This window comes from Erpetoichthys calabaricus, chromosome 1 (genome assembly GCF_900747795.2).
Source record: "Erpetoichthys calabaricus chromosome 1, fErpCal1.3, whole genome shotgun sequence".
Lineage (NCBI taxonomy): Eukaryota > Metazoa > Chordata > Cladistia > Polypteriformes > Polypteridae > Erpetoichthys > Erpetoichthys calabaricus.
The window spans coordinates 261,920,986-261,939,787 of NC_041394.2; the positions used below are offsets into that span (position 1 = coordinate 261,920,986).

The window sequence follows — 18,802 nt, forward strand, 5'->3', positions numbered from 1 at the left end:
GTAATGGGGATTGTGCAAGAGAGGTGAAAAAGAGAGTGCAGGCAGGGTGGAATTGGTGGAAAAGAGTGTCAGGAGTAATTTGTGACAGACAGGAACAGTCATATGAAAAAGTTTGGGAACCTCTCTTAAATCTTTGGATTTTTGTTTATCATTGGCTGAGCTTTCAATGTAGCAACTTCCTTTTAATATATGACATGCCTTATGGAAACAGTAGTATTTCAGCAGTGACATTAAGTTTATTGGATTAACAGAAAATATGCAATATGCATCATAACAAAATTAGAGAGGTACATACATTTGGGCAATCCAACAGAGATATTACATCAATACTTAGTTGAGCCTCCTTTTGCAAATATAACAGCATCTAGACGCCTCCTATAGCCTTTGAGGAGTGTCTGGATTCTGGATGGAGGTATTTTTGACCATTTTTTCATAGAAAATCTCTCCAGTTCAGTTAAATTTGATGGCTGCCGAGCATGGACAGCCTGCTTCAAATCATCGAATAGATTTCCGATGATATTCAAGTCAGATGACTGTGACGGCAATTCCAGAACATTGTACTTCTCCCTCTGAATGAATGCCTTTGTAGATTTCAATCTGTGTTTTGGGTCATTGTCTTGTTGGAATATCCAACCCCTGCGTAACTTCAACTTTGTGACTGATGCTTGAACATTATCCTGAAGAATTTGTTGACACTGGGTTGAATTCATCCGACCATTGACTTTAACAAGGGCCCCAGTCCCTGAACTAGCCACACAGCCCCACAACATGATGGAACCTCCGCCAAATTTAACAGTGGGTAGCAGGTGTTTTTCTTGGAATGCTGTGTTGAATGAATCTGGCTTGTCTAAATGAGAATTTGCATACAACAAGCGACTCGGTTTGTGGCTTAAGTGCAGAAAGGGCTTCTTTTTCATCACCCTGCCATACAGATGTTCTTTGTGCAAATTGCGCTGAATTGTAGAACGATGCACGGATACACCATCTACAGCAAGATGTTCTTGCAGGTCTTTGGAGGTGATCTGTGGGTTATTTGTAACCATTCTCACAATCCTGCGCATATGCCGCTCCTGTATTTTTCTTGTTCTGCCAGACCTGGGTTTAACAACAACTGTGCCTGTGGCCTTCCATTTCCTGATTACATTCCTTACAGTTGAAACTGGCAGTTTAAACCTCTGAGATAGCTTTTGTAGCCTTCCTCTAAACCATGATACTGAACAATCTTTGTTTTCAGATCTTTTGAGAGTTGCTTTGAAGATCCCATGCTGTCTCTCTTCAGAGGAGAGTCAAAGGGAGGCACAACTTGCAATTGACCACCTTAAATACCTTTTCTCATGATTGGACACACCTGTCTATGAAGTTCAAGGCTTAACGAGCTAATCCAACCAATTTGGTGTTGCAAGTAATCAGTATTGAGCAGTTACATGCATTCAAATCAGCAAAATTGCAAGGGGACCCAAATTTTTGCACAGCCAGTTTTTCACATTTGATTTAATTTCATACAACTAAATACTGCTTCACTAAAAATCTTTGTTCGGAAAACACCCCAGTACTCAGATGTTCCTAGGAAATTGAAGACATACCACTACTATCTTTTTTGTTGAAAGTAGAGTAAATTATTATGCAGGCTGAGAGGGGTTCCCAAACTTTTTCATATGACTGTACCAGCAACAATGAAAGGGAAGGTCTATAGGACGGTACTGAGACTAGGTATGTTATATGGGCTGGAGACGGTGGCACTGACCAGAAAGCAAAAGACAGAGCTGGAGGTGGCAGAGTTAAAGATGCTAAAATTTGCATTGGGTGTGATGAAGATGGACAGGATTAGAAGTGATACATTAGACTCTAATGGTGTCGAACTCCAGGCCTGGAGGGCCGCAGTGGCTGCAGGTTTTCATTCTAACCCTTTTCCTAATCAGTAACCAGTTTTCACTGCTAATTAACTCCTTTTCCCTTCATTTTAATAGCCCTGTTTTTAAGGATTCAGTTCTCTCAATTGATTCTTTTCTTCATTAAATGGCAGCCAAACAGAAATGTGACGTGAAACGAGCCAACAGATGACCAGCTAAACAGTGGTTTCAAACTCCAACCAATTTCACTCCAACCAGTTTCTTAATGAGAAGCCAATTCTTGCTGTTAATTAAACCCGTTACTTAATTCCTCGGCTTGCTGCTGCTCTCTTTCTGCTATAGCAGACATTTTCCAAACTGTTGATTTTCTGTTTCTGATTATTGACATGAGAGATCAACCTTACTGAGACCCTCATCTTTCTTTATGTTCAAATAATGTGGTTAGCTGATCACCAGTTTGCTCATTTTGTGTCTCATTATTGTTTGGCTGCTAATTAAGGAAACAGAACGAACTAAGGGGTCTGAGTCGAGTTAATTAAAACTAAGGCAAAAGAAGCTAATTAGCAGCAAAAACAGGTCACTAATTAAGAAGGTGGTTAGAATGAAAACCTGCAGCCATTGTGGCCCTCCAGGACTGGAGTTTGACACCCCTTCATTAGAAGCGAGATTGCTTTGATTTGGACACGTGCAGAGGAGAGAAGCTGGGTATATTGGGAGAAGGATATTAAGGATAGAGCTGCCAGGCAAAAGGAAAAGATGAAGGCCAAAGAGAAGGTTTATGGATGTGGAGAGAGAGGACACGCAGGTGATGGGTGTAACAGAGCAAGATGTAGAGGACAGGAAGATATGGAAAAAAGAGGATCCACTGTGGTAACCCCTACATGGAAAAAGATGATCAACTGTGGCCACCCCTAATGGGAGCAGCCAATAGAAGAAAAAGATTAAATGCCAAATGAAGGTGCAAACTAAAAATGGAAACTTTTTTCTTTATGACCTATGGACTCATTGTAAAATTCATCTCAATACCCCAAACTGTTCAATATAGTTTAATTATTTTTTACTCCAACATACTAAAAAGACAAAATGCTACATTTTTCTTATTCATTTTGTTTCAACAAAGTAACACAGTATACAATACAGCAGACAACATTTGAAAACTTATACAAAATCAATCTAGAAAAAATGAGAATTAAAAAAAAAAAACCAGAATAAAAAAAAAAACAAACAAAAAAAACAACAACCAATAAAACAAGAATTCTGCTCCTACCAAAGAGAAAATGGTTAGAACCAAGAGCAGAAAAAAATGTTTAACATTTTGTCACATTTTAAAAAAGTTTTTAAACACCAGCCACTTACCATTGCAAATCTGCCATAATATATTTAGCTGAACTAATGATGCATCTCCAAAAAAAAAACACTGAACTTTGACGTAAAAGACTTTTGCCAAGACGAAATTTACTTTAAATTGGTTTCAAGTGGTATTGAAGGAAAGCGTTTATTACAAGTTTTTTTTTTACATCAATAATTGCTTACTAAAGAACAACTAATAAATTAGGGATTTTTTGGCTTGTTAGTACCTCTCATTTGTGCTAAGAGACCCATATAAGAGACTGCTAGTACCTCTGTCCATGCCAACCCTTTTAAGCTCCATTTACTGGAGGTTTAAAATGAGATGACACAATGTTCGAGCACATATACGGAACACACATTTTAATGAGAAAATGTGACATCCTTGTTCAATGTGTAAGGTCTATCCCCAAATTAAATACAGTATGTGTTGTATTTAAAAATTACAACTTTCACTGTTATCTCTACAAAATATAAGGGGAAACTAATTTATAGACACTTATATTTATTTCTACGTTTGTCAACCAATTACTAAATAACATCAATTTCAACATACGAAAACTGGACAAAAAAAACATTTATGAAGTTGAATAATTAATGTTATTTATAAATTAATTTTCACCCTTGTATTACTCAATAAGTAAGAACACAAATACTTTACTACTCATATCAAAAACCAGAACCATAAAGCATAAGGAGTTTAAGATCTTCTGCATTACATTTTCATTTTTAATCAATAAACTAAAGCAGTATGGCATTTTATTGAGGAAAATTTAAAGGTCTGTTTTAATTACTATTAAAGATTGAGTTGATATGTTACTAAACAGGTTTGAGAACGTTTGCACTGAATAAACAAAATGATAGCTGCCAAAAGTATTTAATGACTTAAATATTTTTGTGTGTTTAATCTATTAATCTAACTTCTTGAGATGCAGCGTAATCTAGGTGGAGAAAAAAACTATAGAAATGTTTAAAACACACACACACACGCGCACACAAAAAAGATTCAAAATAAATCATCCTTACTGATATGGACTCTTGCAATTCTGTTTTAAGTGCATCTATTTTTGTTGTCTGTTGTTTGGCTGCTGCTTCCAGTCTGGCATTTTCAATTTCAAGTCTAAAATCACCAACAAAACAAATGTCAGGTTTTTATAATTAAAATTTCAATATTTAGTAAAACTATTGCAATGGTTTTAAAACTTTTTTCTTTATATATTTACATTAATGTTTCATAATATATACTCTTTGAGTGATTAAAATAGAAACTTATTTCAAAAAAGACCTCTGAGTGTGTTCTTCCAACTGCTTCATTGTCTTTGATGTTCCAGATGAGGATGAGATCATCTCCTGCAGTTTCTGAGATGATGCAATGACTTCTCTTTCTTTGTCCTCAAGTGCATTCTTCAAGTCATGACTTCTGCGCTCTGAATGAACATACTGATCTTCCATTTCCTGTAACTGAACCCGAAAAAAGACCAATGTAATAAAACAATTTCGTTAAAAATTATTGTTGATAAAAATCAATAAACGTCAAAAGTCAAAATTACTAAATGTCACAAAATATCCACCCCAACAGCTAGACAATACATAAAGGGTACATGTAGAGAATAAACTTCATTAACAGCAGGAACTAACTTTAAATAAAGAATTTACAGTAGTTTGAACAAAATCCTGCAGTGTAACACTCTAAATACAAGGATTTTTGATTTTTTGAAAAAACAAATGCTCCAAAAATCACACAGTGATAGAAAATGTGTAAAAATGGATTCACATTCTTAAAAAACAACAAAGTAAAGTAATGTTTTCAAGAAATTCTGAGGAAGGTATAAAATATTACAACCCAAATTTCATTGTAAGAATAATGTTATGCAAAGAATAAAAAGTGAAGACAGTGTCAGTATTCAAATGTCAGTTTTATCTGAAGCCATAATACCTTCATGAAAGGATGCTTTGAAAATGATCTTGAACTATGTCTAAGGATTCGTAATACTCATAACATTCATAAGCCCACTTCAGTTTAAGAACAGTATTAGTACATTATTTCACAGGCAGAAAGGTTTCTTGAAATTAATAAATATTACTATTGTGAAACACAATTACTAGACAAACAACTAAAAATGACCATAACTAAATTATATTCTACAAACACTATAGTTATTCCATTACTGTAACTTAAAAACAAAAAAACAAATGAAGATGGCGAGCATCTTGGATTATCAAGAAATATTGTGATATTAAAACACCTACAATTCTTCTAAAGAATGGTGGCATATTCAGAAGAAAAATATTCACAAATACAGTGTCCTTCACTATTATTGGCACCCCTTGTAAAAAAATTTGTAAGAAGGGTTAGAAAAAAATCAGTTTGCTGAAAAACCATCATCTTGCACTGAAAAAATGAGAAGCATCTGACTTTTAATTGAAACAAGTTCATTCAAAGAAAAACAAAGCCCGCATCAAGAAATACACATTTTTAACAAAAACACATGTGCCACAATTGTTGGCACCCTTGGAAATTAATGTGAAACAATGTAACTGAAGCATGTTTCCCATTTAAATTGGACATTGTTAAGTTGATTGCAGTGTATAGGAACTTTCCATCTGAAATCAATGACTTCCTGATTAACTGGGATATAAATGTGAGGAGACACTGAACCAAATTTCCTTAGCCAACCATCATCATGGCAAAGAAAAGTGAACACTCAAGCTAAATGAGGAAGAAGTGTGTTGCCCTTCATAACTCAGGGAATGGTTATAAAAAAATTAGCTACTCACCTGAAAATGCCTGTTTCTAAAGTTAGGGCAATAATAAAAAAATGATAATCAGTTGGAACTGTGACAAACTTGCATGGAAGAGGACCCAAGTTTATTTTACCCCCACGTACAGTGAGAAGGATGGTAAGAGAGGCAATAATATCTCCAAGGATCACTGTTGGGGAATTGCAAGAAAAAGTAAAATCCTGAGGCTATCAAGTCTCCATAACCATCATCAGATGGCATCTCCATGCCAACAGAATATTTGGAAGGTATACCAGAAAGAAGCCTTTTCTGTCAGTTATTCTCAAACGTAAGCACCTGAAGTTTGTAAAACGTTACTGCAACTTTGACTGGAACCATGTTCTATGGTCTGATGAAACAAAAATGTAACTTTTGGCAATAAACATGCAAAGTGTGTTTGGTGCAAAAACAAGGATGGCTATAATGAAAAAACCTTGTTCCAACTGTGAAATATGCTGGAGGTTCTGTGATCTTGTAGGGCTGTTTTTCCTCCAAACGCCCTGGAAACATTGTTAGGGTACATGGCATCATGGATTCCATGAAATATCAGGAGATTTTAAATCAAAACCTGGCTACCTCCGCCAGGGAACTAAAACTGGGTTGTCACTGGATCATCCAGCAGGATAACGATGCAAAACCCATGTCCAAATCAACCCTTCAATGGTTAACTGACCACAAATTCAAAGTTCTGCCATGGTCATCTCAGTCCCTTGACCTGAACCTTTTTTGAAAATCTGTGGAGTGAGCTGAAGAGGAAAGTACGCAGGAGAGGGCCTAGGACCCTGGATGATCTGGAGAAATTATGTAAGGAAGAATGGTCTCAGATGCCATGCTTTGTATTCTCCAACCTTATAAAAGGTTACAAGAGAAGACTCTGTGCTGTTATAATGGCAAAGGGAGGTTGTACAAAGTATTAAATGCAGGGTGCTAACAATTGTGGCATATGTGTTTTTGTTAAAAATATCTATTTCTTGATGAGGGCTTTGTTTTTATTTGAACAAACTTGTTCCAACTAAAAGTCAGATGTTTCTCATTTTTTCAGTGCAAGATGATGGTTCTTCAGCAAAAGGTGATTTTTTTCTAACACTTCTTACTAATTTTTACAATGGGTGCCGATAATAGTGGAGAGCACTGTATGTTCTGTTAAACAAGAATAGCACATTTTTACCAGCATTTAATATGCTGCTTTAAGATATATAAATGTATTTTAGGGCTGCAACGATTAGTCGACATAATCGACGATGTAGACTACAAAAAATAATCGACGCGGATTTTTTATTGTTGACGTGTCATAAACAGAACCTTCAAAAGAGGCTCCAGTCACAAAGAACCACATTGGTTTTTATGACTGCAATGCACTACATGAACGTCTGGGGGCAGTATCGTTTGTTATTGTTTGTCAAGACTGCACACAATCCTACCAACGAAGAAGAATGTCTGATGAGAAGAAGAATGTAGTGGAAAATAAATGTGGTTGCAATGGCGAGTCGGCTAGAGAAGGAGGAAGGAGATGGAAAAAAATCGAGACAGAAACTTTCTAAAGTGTGGGAGCACTTCATCGAAAAAGAAAAAAAGTTGAATGCAGATTATGCAAAGCGGAGCTTTCTTTTCGCGGCAGCACCACTGCGATGCATGAGCATCTGATACGCAAGCATCCTGGAGCTGTGATGCCGCCGTCTCTTGAGAGGTAAGTTTTAGCGAATAAAGTTAGTGTCACGTGTTAACTTTGATGTTTGTACTATAATGTGTATATCAAGGTTTCGACAATGATAGTTAACCCTTAAACCGCCACATACATGGGGGTTAATGCATCCCTGGACACCAAATACTTTTTAGCTGCACTTTTTAAGTAAACGTCACAATTCACAAAGAAAATGTGAAATTTTAATGGAAAACGTATTTTTTTCATGCAAAGAGCATCACAATTACTGCAACACTGATCATTTTACACACTGCAAATGAACTATAAAACTATTAAAAAAACTACTGCAACAATCTATTATTATATGTTCAAGGTGCAACTGACGCCATTGATTAAGTAAATCACCGAGCCAACTGCACGTGAACTGGCTGCATGCAAAAACACAGAGGTAAACGCTGATGATTGCAGGCTCGTCTAGTGCAGCGGCTGAATCCCAGGGACAGCAGGGCTGCAGTTCTGCCTGGGCCGGCAGTGGTTGTGAGCTGGCTGCTCAACGAATATACGGCACTGACTAATCAGCTCCGGTGTGCTGGCAAATTACTCTGAAGCAAATATAGCCAGTTGCGGAGTTCAATGAATGTACATCGCTGAATGTATATCGTCACATATACTCGGCTTCGGCATGCTTCCAAATTGCACTGGAAACCGACCCTAGCCGGTTACGGCAGTTTAAGGGTTTAGTGAATATAATTTCAGTTATGTTTGCTAACGTGTTTGGAGCTATAGTAAACGAGTGAATAGGAGTAGCTGAGCTGTTGTAGTTTTTTTTTTCTTCTTTTTTCGTATAATATTTGAGTTTATATGAATAGTAAACCATCTATAACTAACGTTAGGTAACTTGTGTTTTGCAGTATATCAGTAATTAGCTTGTTACATATTTTAGTCCGTTATTTTTTTAGTTTGGCATAATATAGTACATGATGTGATAAACTACAACACTTTTCCTTCAGAGTGTGATGATTAAAATACGTTTCTCTGTTGCTTTTTATGTTTCAGTGGTACTAAGCAAAGGCGTGTAGACAAGTTTATCCTGAAGAGAGGCTCTTGCACTGCTCAAAAGGCTGAAGTGTTTACAGAAAGCATTCTGAACATGATTGTCAATGACATGCAACCTATATCTATGGCTGAAGACAACGGCTTCAAGCAGATGATCAACACATTTCATCCAGACTACACCTTACCCTCCAGAACTTATTTTACAAAGCTCATTGAGGGAAAGTATGAATCTGCTATTACTCAGATGAAAACTACTCTTAAATCAGCCAAGAACAAGATTGCCCTAACAGCTGATGCCTGGACCAGTGTTGCCACAGAGGCTTATCTTGGTATCACTTGCCACTTTATAAGTGATGATTGGAAGCTCATTAGCCTCAGCCTCATAACCATGCCATTAGAAGAACGACACACTGGGACAAACATCGCCGCATGGATTGAGCAGGCTGTGGAAAAGTTTGAGATCCCTCCAAGCAAAATTGTGGCAGTTGTTCATGACAATGGCTCCAATGTCATCCTGGCTGCTAATAAGTTGCAGGAAAAACAGGTGTGGACGTCTGTCCGCTGTGCAGGCCACAATTTGAAGTTGGTGATCAATAATGCACTGAAACACCCTCAGATCAGTAAAGCACTTGGAGCAGCAAGGTGTCTTGTAGAGCACTTTAAACAAAGTAAACTGACTTCAAGCAAGCTGAAGACTAAGCAGAAACAGGTGGGACCTTGTCCAAGATGTCCTTACCAGGTGGAACAGCATTTATTATATGATAACTCGCCTCCTGGAACAAAGATGGCCACTGACTGCAACTCTGTCTGACCCAACAGTAACACAAAGAGGGAAACAACACCTAGACCTCAAAGCTGATCAGTGGATCATTTTAGAGGAGCTGGCTAAAGCTCTCCAGGACTTTGAATGTTCTAAAGTCTACTTGAATGGGGAAAGCTATGTAACTGTCTCTGCTCTGCCTCCACTGGTCAAAGGGCTTCTAAAATCCACCCACACTGCTTATGATACAGCTGCTGTGCAGGCCTTCCAGGCAGCTGCTTTAGAGGAGATCACTGCACGTTGGTCAAGAGAGGTCACCTTAAAAGATGATGATCCAAACAAACTGATCATTACAACTGCACTAGACCCACGTTTTCGGAAGTTGAAATTCCTGAAACCAGAAGAGAGGTTCAGTGTTCAGAACAAAATACAGGCTCTGACCCTCCAGTCCACGGATGGGAGTATTACTCAAAACACCCAGCTTGCCACGGGGCACAAAGAAGCAACAGGACCAGATGATGAGGATGCTTCAACTTCAGCAGAGAGAACTTCAAATAGACTTCTACTAGATTCACTGCTTGGATGTGATTCAACAGACAGCGACAATGAGAACACGGAAGAAGATGCTCACGAACAACTGATCACTAATGAAGTAAGATTTATTTATTGAAATAAAAATAGTGCATATTAGACATGTCAATATTAAACATTTCAGATGTAGCCAACTGGCTAATTTGTATCTGTTATCCCATGCCAGGTGTTGATGTTCTTTGGAGAGCAGCCCATCTCGAAGACAGAAAATCCTCTGTCTTGGTGGAAGGCAAATGAGGCAAAGTATCCCACTCTTGACTTATTGGCAAAATCATTCTTATGTATTCCTGCTACCTCTACTCCCGCTGAGCGTCTCTTCTGAGCAGCTGGGAACATTGTCTCAAAGAAGAGAGCCAGCCTCACACCAGGGCATGTTGAAATGCTCACGTTCCTGCACTGCAATCAGGAATATATGAACTGAATCTTTTATAAACTGTACATTATTGTTTAATTTTATTTGAATTGAAGCTTTATTTAAACTTTTGGACTTTAAGACACACCAGTGGCCATTTTTGGTCAAGTAAAACACACTTTTTTTGTTTAAAAGACTATGTGCACTTTAGTTTGTATTGTTTAATGTATTTCTTGTTTATTGTGATGGTCACACTAATATAAAAACATCTGATTATTTTCAAATTCATATGTTTCACTGGTTGTTATTTTAATTTGATTATTATTAATTTTAATCATGTTAATGCAGAGACATCAGGGTGACATTCACAGGTGGACAAAGGTGAGCAGATGAGGAAAGACATGCACTGGAGCCCAGAACAGAATGTGCAACCACAGGTCGCAGGCATCAAAAAATAGTCAGGCATGAAATAATCGTGACTAATCGAAAAATTGAACGATTAGTCGACTACCAAAATAATCATTAGTTGCAGCCCTAATGTATTTTATTAAAAAACAAAACAACTGCAAAATATAAGAAGCTGCTATTGAGGATCCTGGTACAGTAAACCAGAGTCATGTTCTATATCCACTATTCTCTGGCAGAACTACCGTCTTATCAAAATGAAGTATAATTTTTCCCCAGTGCAGAGCTTTGTACAAGCAATTTACAAAAATTACTGAATGTGTTAGAGAAAACTTGGAATGGAACTTTACAAAAGGAAATTAATTATTCACAGCAATTACTTTTCATCAGAAAAACATTACTCTTGTAAACTGGAATTTTCACATGCAATAAAAACATTTTTTTCTCTTTAAACGTTATACTTTGTTTATGAATGAATGTATTTGAATAAAGCAAGTACTATATTTTTTAATAATACTACTTTCTATAAATGCTAAAATGTCATAAAAATGAAAAATATTATACTTTATTGTATACTATTTATAGTCAAGTGAGTTATGATCAAATTTAATTGAATGGCAACCCTGAATTATAAATGCCTATCTTTAATTAAGGTATGTTTCATTAAGGTTACATTTGTAAATGAGCAGAGGTCAGTCTATTCTATATTAACACTAGGGGGCTCCGCCCCCTGCTCGCTTCGCTCGCCAACCCCTGGCGTTGGGACATGAGAAAGAGTCAGATGTATGAATTAGATATAGAATAGTGTGCAGCTTTGGTTGATGCCCATAGAAATAACAAATAGAGTGTTTGTCATATATTAATGTTTTATTGGAATATTTCTTTGTATACAACATTAGCAGTAAAGATGGTGTCTTGTCCTTGAATGAGTCTTCCTTGGCATGGATTATTTATAATTTTAACTTTAACGTCAGATGAACGGCGAACACGTGAGAAGGCAACATAAAGTTGTCCATGTCCAAAAACGGGTTCAGAGAGGTAGATGCCAACCTTGTCCATGGTTTGTCCTTGTGATTTGTTGATGGTCATGGCAAATGCAGGTTTAATGGGGAACTGTCGGCGTTTCAATGTAAAAGGTAATTCTAGCTCAGAACTTGTAAGGTCAATTCTAGGAATGAGAACAGTATTGTTAGCATGTGATCCTGTAAGAACTGTCGCTTGAATAACATTGCGTGTCATGGTGTTGACGACTAACCGTGTGACATTGGATAAACCCTGTTTTGTGTTAAGGTTTCTTAATAGCATGATTATTGTTCCGTTTTTAAGGGCAAGGTCGTGTTGTGGTAATCCGGCAGGGTTAATAGTGTTCAAATATTCTAAGGGGAAATTTATATGTTCATTGTCGTCATCAGAGTCAACTTTGTCTGAGCTTAGAAAGATCTGTGTCTCTCCAGGAAGTAATGAAATGACTTGGTTATTAATGTGATTAACATTAATATTTTTTGGACATAATATAGTGCGTTGTGTTAACAGGGGTATTTGGTCTAATGTGATTGCTGTTCCAAATATCTGTTTTACTAAGTCGTCTGAGATAAAGGATTGTGGAATGGAAATAATATCTGGGTGAAGTCCATCTGTATTTGTGAGTGTACCATTTCCCAGTTGTATTAGCCAACTGTTATATTCTGGATCTGGACATCGCATGTTTTGTACCAACTGTATTGTTTTAAAGCAATGCCAATTGTCTGCGTATTTTAAGGTGGACTGAACAATAGCTGAGCGCATGGCATGTGGAACAATAGCTAAGCATTGTCTAAAATCTCCTCCTAATAAAAGAACTTTTCCTCCAAAGGGAATATTATTATTCATCAACGTTTGTAGAAGTTTATCAATGGTGTTGAGTAAGTGACTGGATGCCATTGTACATTCATCAATAATTATCAGTTTTGCAAGACGGATGTCTCAGGCATTGCTACTGTGAATGTTCATAGTGGATACTGATGTCTCTGTGATTGGGACCGGTATTTTGAATATTGAGTGACATGTACGACCATTTATTAACAGATTTGCTGCCACTCCGGAGGATCGCAGTCACTGTTAATATGTTTCCTTTTCTGCAGTTGAACGGTTAATAGTGCTTTATTGTAAGGAGATCCACCTATGCTGACACCTATGCTGTCTAGTGTGAAGGTGTTGACATTCACTTTAGAATATGTGGCTTTGGGTGTCACTTCTTATGGATGTGTGTTTGTTGGGGGGGGGGGGTGGGGGGGGGTGGTGAGGATTGTTGTTGCGCGAGCGTCTTCTTTCTTTTTGTGTTCCTGTGTCTTGTTTGAATCCCCCTCTTTGTGTGTGTCCCGTCCGTTGCTTGTAGGGTCTGTGGGGTGGGCTTCGCTCGCCAACCCCTGGTGTTGGGAATGACAAAGAGCGTGATGTATGAATGAGATATAGAATAGTGTGACGGTGTAGATGATGCAAATAGAAATCAAACAATAAAGTGTGTGGCACAGTGTAAAGGTTTATTTGAAAATTTCTTTGTACACGCCGTTTAAGTGTAAAAGGTAATTCCAGCTCAGAACTTGTAAGGTCATTTAAGATGGTTATTGTTGTGATCAGAGTCAAGTTTGTCAGAGCTTAGAAAGAGTTGTGTCTCTCCAGGAAGTAATGGAATGACTTGGGTATTTATGTTTTCCACATTAATATTTTTTGGACATAATATAGTGCGTTGTGTTAAAAGGGGCATTTGGTCTAATGAGATTGCTGTTCCAAATGTCTCTGTAACTAAGTCGTCGCAGATAAAGGCTTGAGGAATTGTAATAATATGTGGCTGAAGTCCATCTGTATTGGTGAGTGTACCATCTCTCAGTTGTAATAAGCAATTGTTATGATCTGGTTCTGGACATCGTATCTTTTTTACTAACTGTATCTTTTGAAAGTAATGCCAATTGTCTGCGTATTTTAAGGTGCACTGAACAATAGCTGAGTGCATGGCATCTGGAAGAATAGCTAATCACTGTCTAAAATCTCCTCCTCATAAAAGTACCTTTCCTCCAAATCGAATATTATTATTCATAAACGTTTGTAGAAGTTTATGAATGGTGTTGAGTAAGTGACTTCATGCCATTGAACATTCATCAATAAACAACATTTTTTCAAGACGGATGTCACGTGCAGTGCCACCGTTAATGTTCATAGTGGATACCGATTTGTAGGATCTAATGCAGTTGATAAAGATTTAACTTTCAGGTACATCGTCAGTTATAAGCTTCTGTAGATATTCAGTATATGAATGTAAAGAAGGCAGTCTAATTTGACCCTTTTGACAACAACGTGTAAATGTATAACTTGTATTGCCAGTTGTTTGTTCAGGGAAGTGAACTGAATGACAATGATTGCAAATGACATTCATTAATCCGAATGAATTTTCCTGGTGTATGTTTTCCTTGTGCCGTTTGAGAGGCGCGTTGTTGCATGTGTAGTATTTGGGACGTGTTGTTTTGGAGCTGTAATCGATTTGCCTGTGCTGTGTGAGAAGCCCGTTGTAGCCTTCGCTGCCATTAACGTATGTCTGAGACGGGAGGTGTTTCGTTTTGAATCCGTGCCTGTTGCGATGCAACACTTTGATTGATAGATTGCGTAATGTGGATCTAGGATGTAGATTTGTGCATATTTGCGTTGTTGATTTGTTTCAGGGTGCACTGTTCCAATGCGATGCAGTATTTGTGCACATATGCGAAAGCAGTATGGTCCATTGCCTTTTGGTGGCCTGATATTTACTCCGGTATATGCAAAAGCAAATGAACTATTGTAGGATCTAATGCAGTTCATAAAGTTTTTACTTTTAGGTACATCGTTAGTTAGAAGCTTTAGTTGAGCTTTGCGTTTTTGGAGGCGAGACATTTTTTCTTATGGATGTGTGGGGGGGATCGTTGTTGCGCGAGCGTTTTGTTTCTTTTTGTGTTCCTGTGTCTTGTTTGAATCCCCCTCTTTGTGTGTGTCCCGTCCCTTGCTTGTAGGGTCTGTGGGGTGGTTTTGTGTTCTTTTTTTTGGTCTTCCATGGGCTTGTTGAATCCCCCTCTTGGTGTGTGTCCCGTCCCGTCCCGTCCCGTGCCTGTAGGGTAGTGGGGGGGGGTATGGTCGTGCCTTGCTATTGTGCGCTCGTCTGTCCTTTTTTTTTGGGTGTGTTTAGTTTCGTGTGCAATGTGTTTCGTGCTTTCCCCTCGTTTGAGTACTCTTTCCCCTCGTTTGAGTACTCTTTTATGTGCCTTTTCCTTATTTTGGTGCTTGTTGAGCCTCATTTTTGTGACTCCTTTCTGTATGTGCTCACTCCTGTTTTCTGTGCTCTTGTCGGACTCTTTTTGCGCCTGCGTCTCTCGCGGCCCCTCATCCGCCTCTCTCCCCCTCTTTGTGTGTCCCGTCCCTTGCTTGTAGGGTCTGTGGGGTGGTTTTGTGTTCTTTTTTTTGGTCTTCCATGGGCTTGTTGAATCCCCCTCTTGGTGTGTGTCCCGTCCCGTGCCTGTAGGGTGGCGGGGGTATGGTCGTGCCTTGCTATTGTGCGCTCGTCTGTTCTTTTTTTTTTGGTGTGTTTAGTTTCGTGCTTTCCCCTCGTTTGAGTACTCTTTAATGTTTTTTTTCCTTATTTTGGTGCTTGTTGGGCCTCATTTTTGTGACTCCTTTCTGTATGTGCTCACTCCTGTTTTCTGTGCTCTTGTCGGACTCTTTTTGCGCCTGCGTCTCTCGCGGACCCTCATCCGCCTCTCTCGCCCTCTTTTGTCCGCCTTTCTCGGGTCCTCAGCCGACTCTCGCGGACTGTTTGTTGCGCCGGCGCAGTACGTCTTTTTGCAGCTACGGCCCATGGCCGGATGTGCCTGCGTCCATCATCCGGTTTAGCATTCTCGGTTAGTAATATGGATAAACATTTCTATGTATATGATCAGAGAAGTATATCTAAAATACAATTAACAGTTGCCTAATGTGGCCAGAAAGAAAAATTAAAACCGGATAAATACTTTTACATTGAACATAATATATGGAGTGTACTTGAAGTGGGAGGCTTACTGTAGAGCAGGGAGAGAGACAGAAAAAATGCAAATGGAAGTGAAATGGCAAAAACAAAAAGTGGAGCAAAAACCTAATATTTGAGAACCTTCCACTTCCATCTCCATTTTTGTCTTTTATACATTTAGCTAGTATGAACTCGATTCAAAGCAAAAACAACCTGTTTCAAAGAAATATGTTATCATAAAAAATAATGTTAAGTTGCTTATTACAGTTTGTATATTTTCTTTTGACAAATTATAATTGTAAACTAGGAAAATTGCTTATTGCTAAACATACCTTTCCTTTTAGTCTCTCGATATCTTTTTGCAGTCGTATTTTTTCTTCCTCTAAGTCACTGCGATACCGGATATTGACCTCAAGTGATGCCTCAGACATGGAAAGCTTTTTCAAGGCATCAGCAAGTTCCTGCTGAAGTTGTCTTAATGTAGTCTGGCCAAGAACAAAATGATAAAAAAAACAAATGGTCATTGCAATATTATTTTACTTTAGTGCATTTTTTTTTCACAAAAAATACGTTTTTAGCCACTTTGCTTAAATTCATTACCAGACAACAACAGCATTTATTCCAATGAACTCTCCTACTTCAGATTATGATGCTACTTTTTTTTTGCAATCACCAGGTAATATAAAATATATGAAAGAAAAAAAATCATATAACCCTACATTTATTTTCAAGTGGGTGTGATATTCTAAATTTTAAAGTTTAAATTTCTGACCAGATGTTTCATAGTTCAAGAATTATATACATGTATCATGCAGAATGTTGGCAGTTGTTCCAGGACAAAAAAGCCTGTATCATGACAAGTAAATTAATTTATTCAGCACAAATTATGACTCTATATTTTTTCATTTTATTTATATTTTCCTTAATACTTGTTTCTTTAATACTGGTTCTACTGTATTTCCTTTATCATGACTTAAATCATGATATTTTATGTGATATTTTAAATAACAAAAAGTAGGCATAAAGCTCATATTAAAATTATATCTTGCTCTAATAGTATAATTACATCCTGAATTCAGACTAATGCATAGCCAATAATAGTCAGAATTGTTCACTTTTCATAATATACATTATGTGCTTTTTGAACTCCCAGTACTGACTTCTGTGTTTTTCATTACGCTCTTGAAATATTGATTTTTTTTGCATATATTCTGACATCAGAAAAAAATGAAAAAATTTACTTGAATTCAGTGTAATAAAAGACATGTAATATGAAATTGAAAAGCAATGGTGTTGTCAACTCCCAACTCAATGAAATTTATACATTGCATAGTACACCATGTCCAATAAAGAATGTGCGAATTCAGCATTTGCACTGTTAATAACAATAACAATTAATAATAATACTGTTGATAGTGAAATTGGTATTCAGTGCTAACTTGTAATAATCTTTGTGGGCAAGTATTTTAAAGCACTTTATAAATACAAAATCATTTTTGCAGGCACTTCTTCAACTTCAGATTTGTGGTTAATTTGTTAAATAGACTATCTTAATACCATTTAGCATAAATGAAATAAACTTTAGCCCTCAATTTGTTGAACAGGATACAGTTTCCTCTGACTGTGGAGTTTTGTATTTTAGTGAAAGACTGGTTTTAGGTTGCCAAGTGTGTATGTACATATTGGATGAACTAAGAAAACTTTAATTTCCTGAGTTTGATCCTTTGATACTGTATACATGTGAGTCTGTATATTCTCACTGTATTTGTGTGCATTGTCTCTGGGTGCAATGGCTTCCTTTCTCAGTCTAAAGATATGCAGGTTAAGTAGACTGCTGGGATAGTCTACATCTGCCCAGCAACACTGGTCAACATAAGTAGGTTAGGAAAATGGATGGATGGATGATATAAACACACACACACACTTACAAATACATAAATATATACAGTACTGTGCAAAAGTTTTAGGCAGGTGTGAAAAATGCTGTAAACAAAAAATGCTTTCAGAAATATAAATAATGATTGTTTATTGTTATCAATTTACAAAATGCAAAGTGAGCGAACAAAAGAAAAATCTAAATCAAATCAATATTTGGTGTTATTACCTTTTGCCTTCAAACCAGTATCAATTCTTATAGGTACACTTGCACAAAGTCAGGGATTTTGTAGGATTATAGTCAGGTGAATGATCAACCAATTATACCAAACAGGTACTAATGATCATCAATTTCACACGTAGGTTGAAACACAGTCATTAACTGAAACAGAAACAGCTGTGTAGGAGGCTTAAAACTGGGTGAGGAACAGCCAAACTCTGCTACCAAGGTGAGGTTGTGGAAGACAATTTATTCTGCAGCAGGACAACGACCCCAAACATACAGCCAAAATCATTAAGAACTATCTTCAGCGTAAAGAAGAACAAGAAGTCCTGGAACTGATGGTATGGCCCCCACAGAGCCCTGATCTCAACATCGAGTGTGTCTGGGATTACATGAAGAGACAGAAGGATGTGAGGAAGCCTAAATCCACAGAAGATCTGTGGTTAGTTCTCCAAGATGTTTGGAACAACCTACCAGCCGAGTTCCTTCAAAAACTGTGTGCAAGTGTACCTAGAAGAAGTGATGCTGTTTTGAAGGCAAAGGGTGGTCACACCAAATATTGATTTGATTTAGATTTCTCTTTTGTTCATTCACTGCATTTTGTTGATTGATGAAAATAAGTGATTAACACTTCCATTTTTGAAAGCATTCTTTGTTTACAGCATTTTTTCACCTAAAGCTGCCTAAAGCTTTTGCACAGTACTGTATATACAGTGCATCCGGAAAGTATTCACAGCGCATCACTTTTTCCACATTTTGTTATGTTACAGCCTTATTCCAGAATGGATTAAATTCATTTTTTCCTCAGAATTCTACACACAACACCCCATAATGACAACGTGAAAAAAGTTTACTTGAGGTTTTTGCAAATTTATTAAAAATAAAAAAACTGAGAAATCACATGTACATAAGTAT

General features: G+C 37.3%; 1 protein-coding gene across 6 annotated transcripts in view; it reads right to left on the bottom strand.

Annotated features, from left to right (window-relative positions):
- Nucleotides 1-18,802, bottom strand: part of si:ch211-272n13.3 (ankyrin repeat domain-containing protein 26) — a 186,311-nt gene that overhangs the window by 45,460 nt on the left and 122,049 nt on the right. For all 6 annotated transcript variants that reach the window (XM_051935904.1, XM_051935913.1, XM_051935908.1 and 3 more), the window contains 3 exons: nucleotides 16,122-16,274; nucleotides 4,483-4,658; nucleotides 4,224-4,317 (listed from right to left, as the gene is read on the bottom strand). In XM_051935904.1, coding sequence (XP_051791864.1) covers nucleotides 4,224-4,317; nucleotides 4,483-4,658; nucleotides 16,122-16,274 — 423 coding nt within the window. The remainder of the gene's footprint in view (nucleotides 1-4,223; nucleotides 4,318-4,482; nucleotides 4,659-16,121; nucleotides 16,275-18,802) is intronic.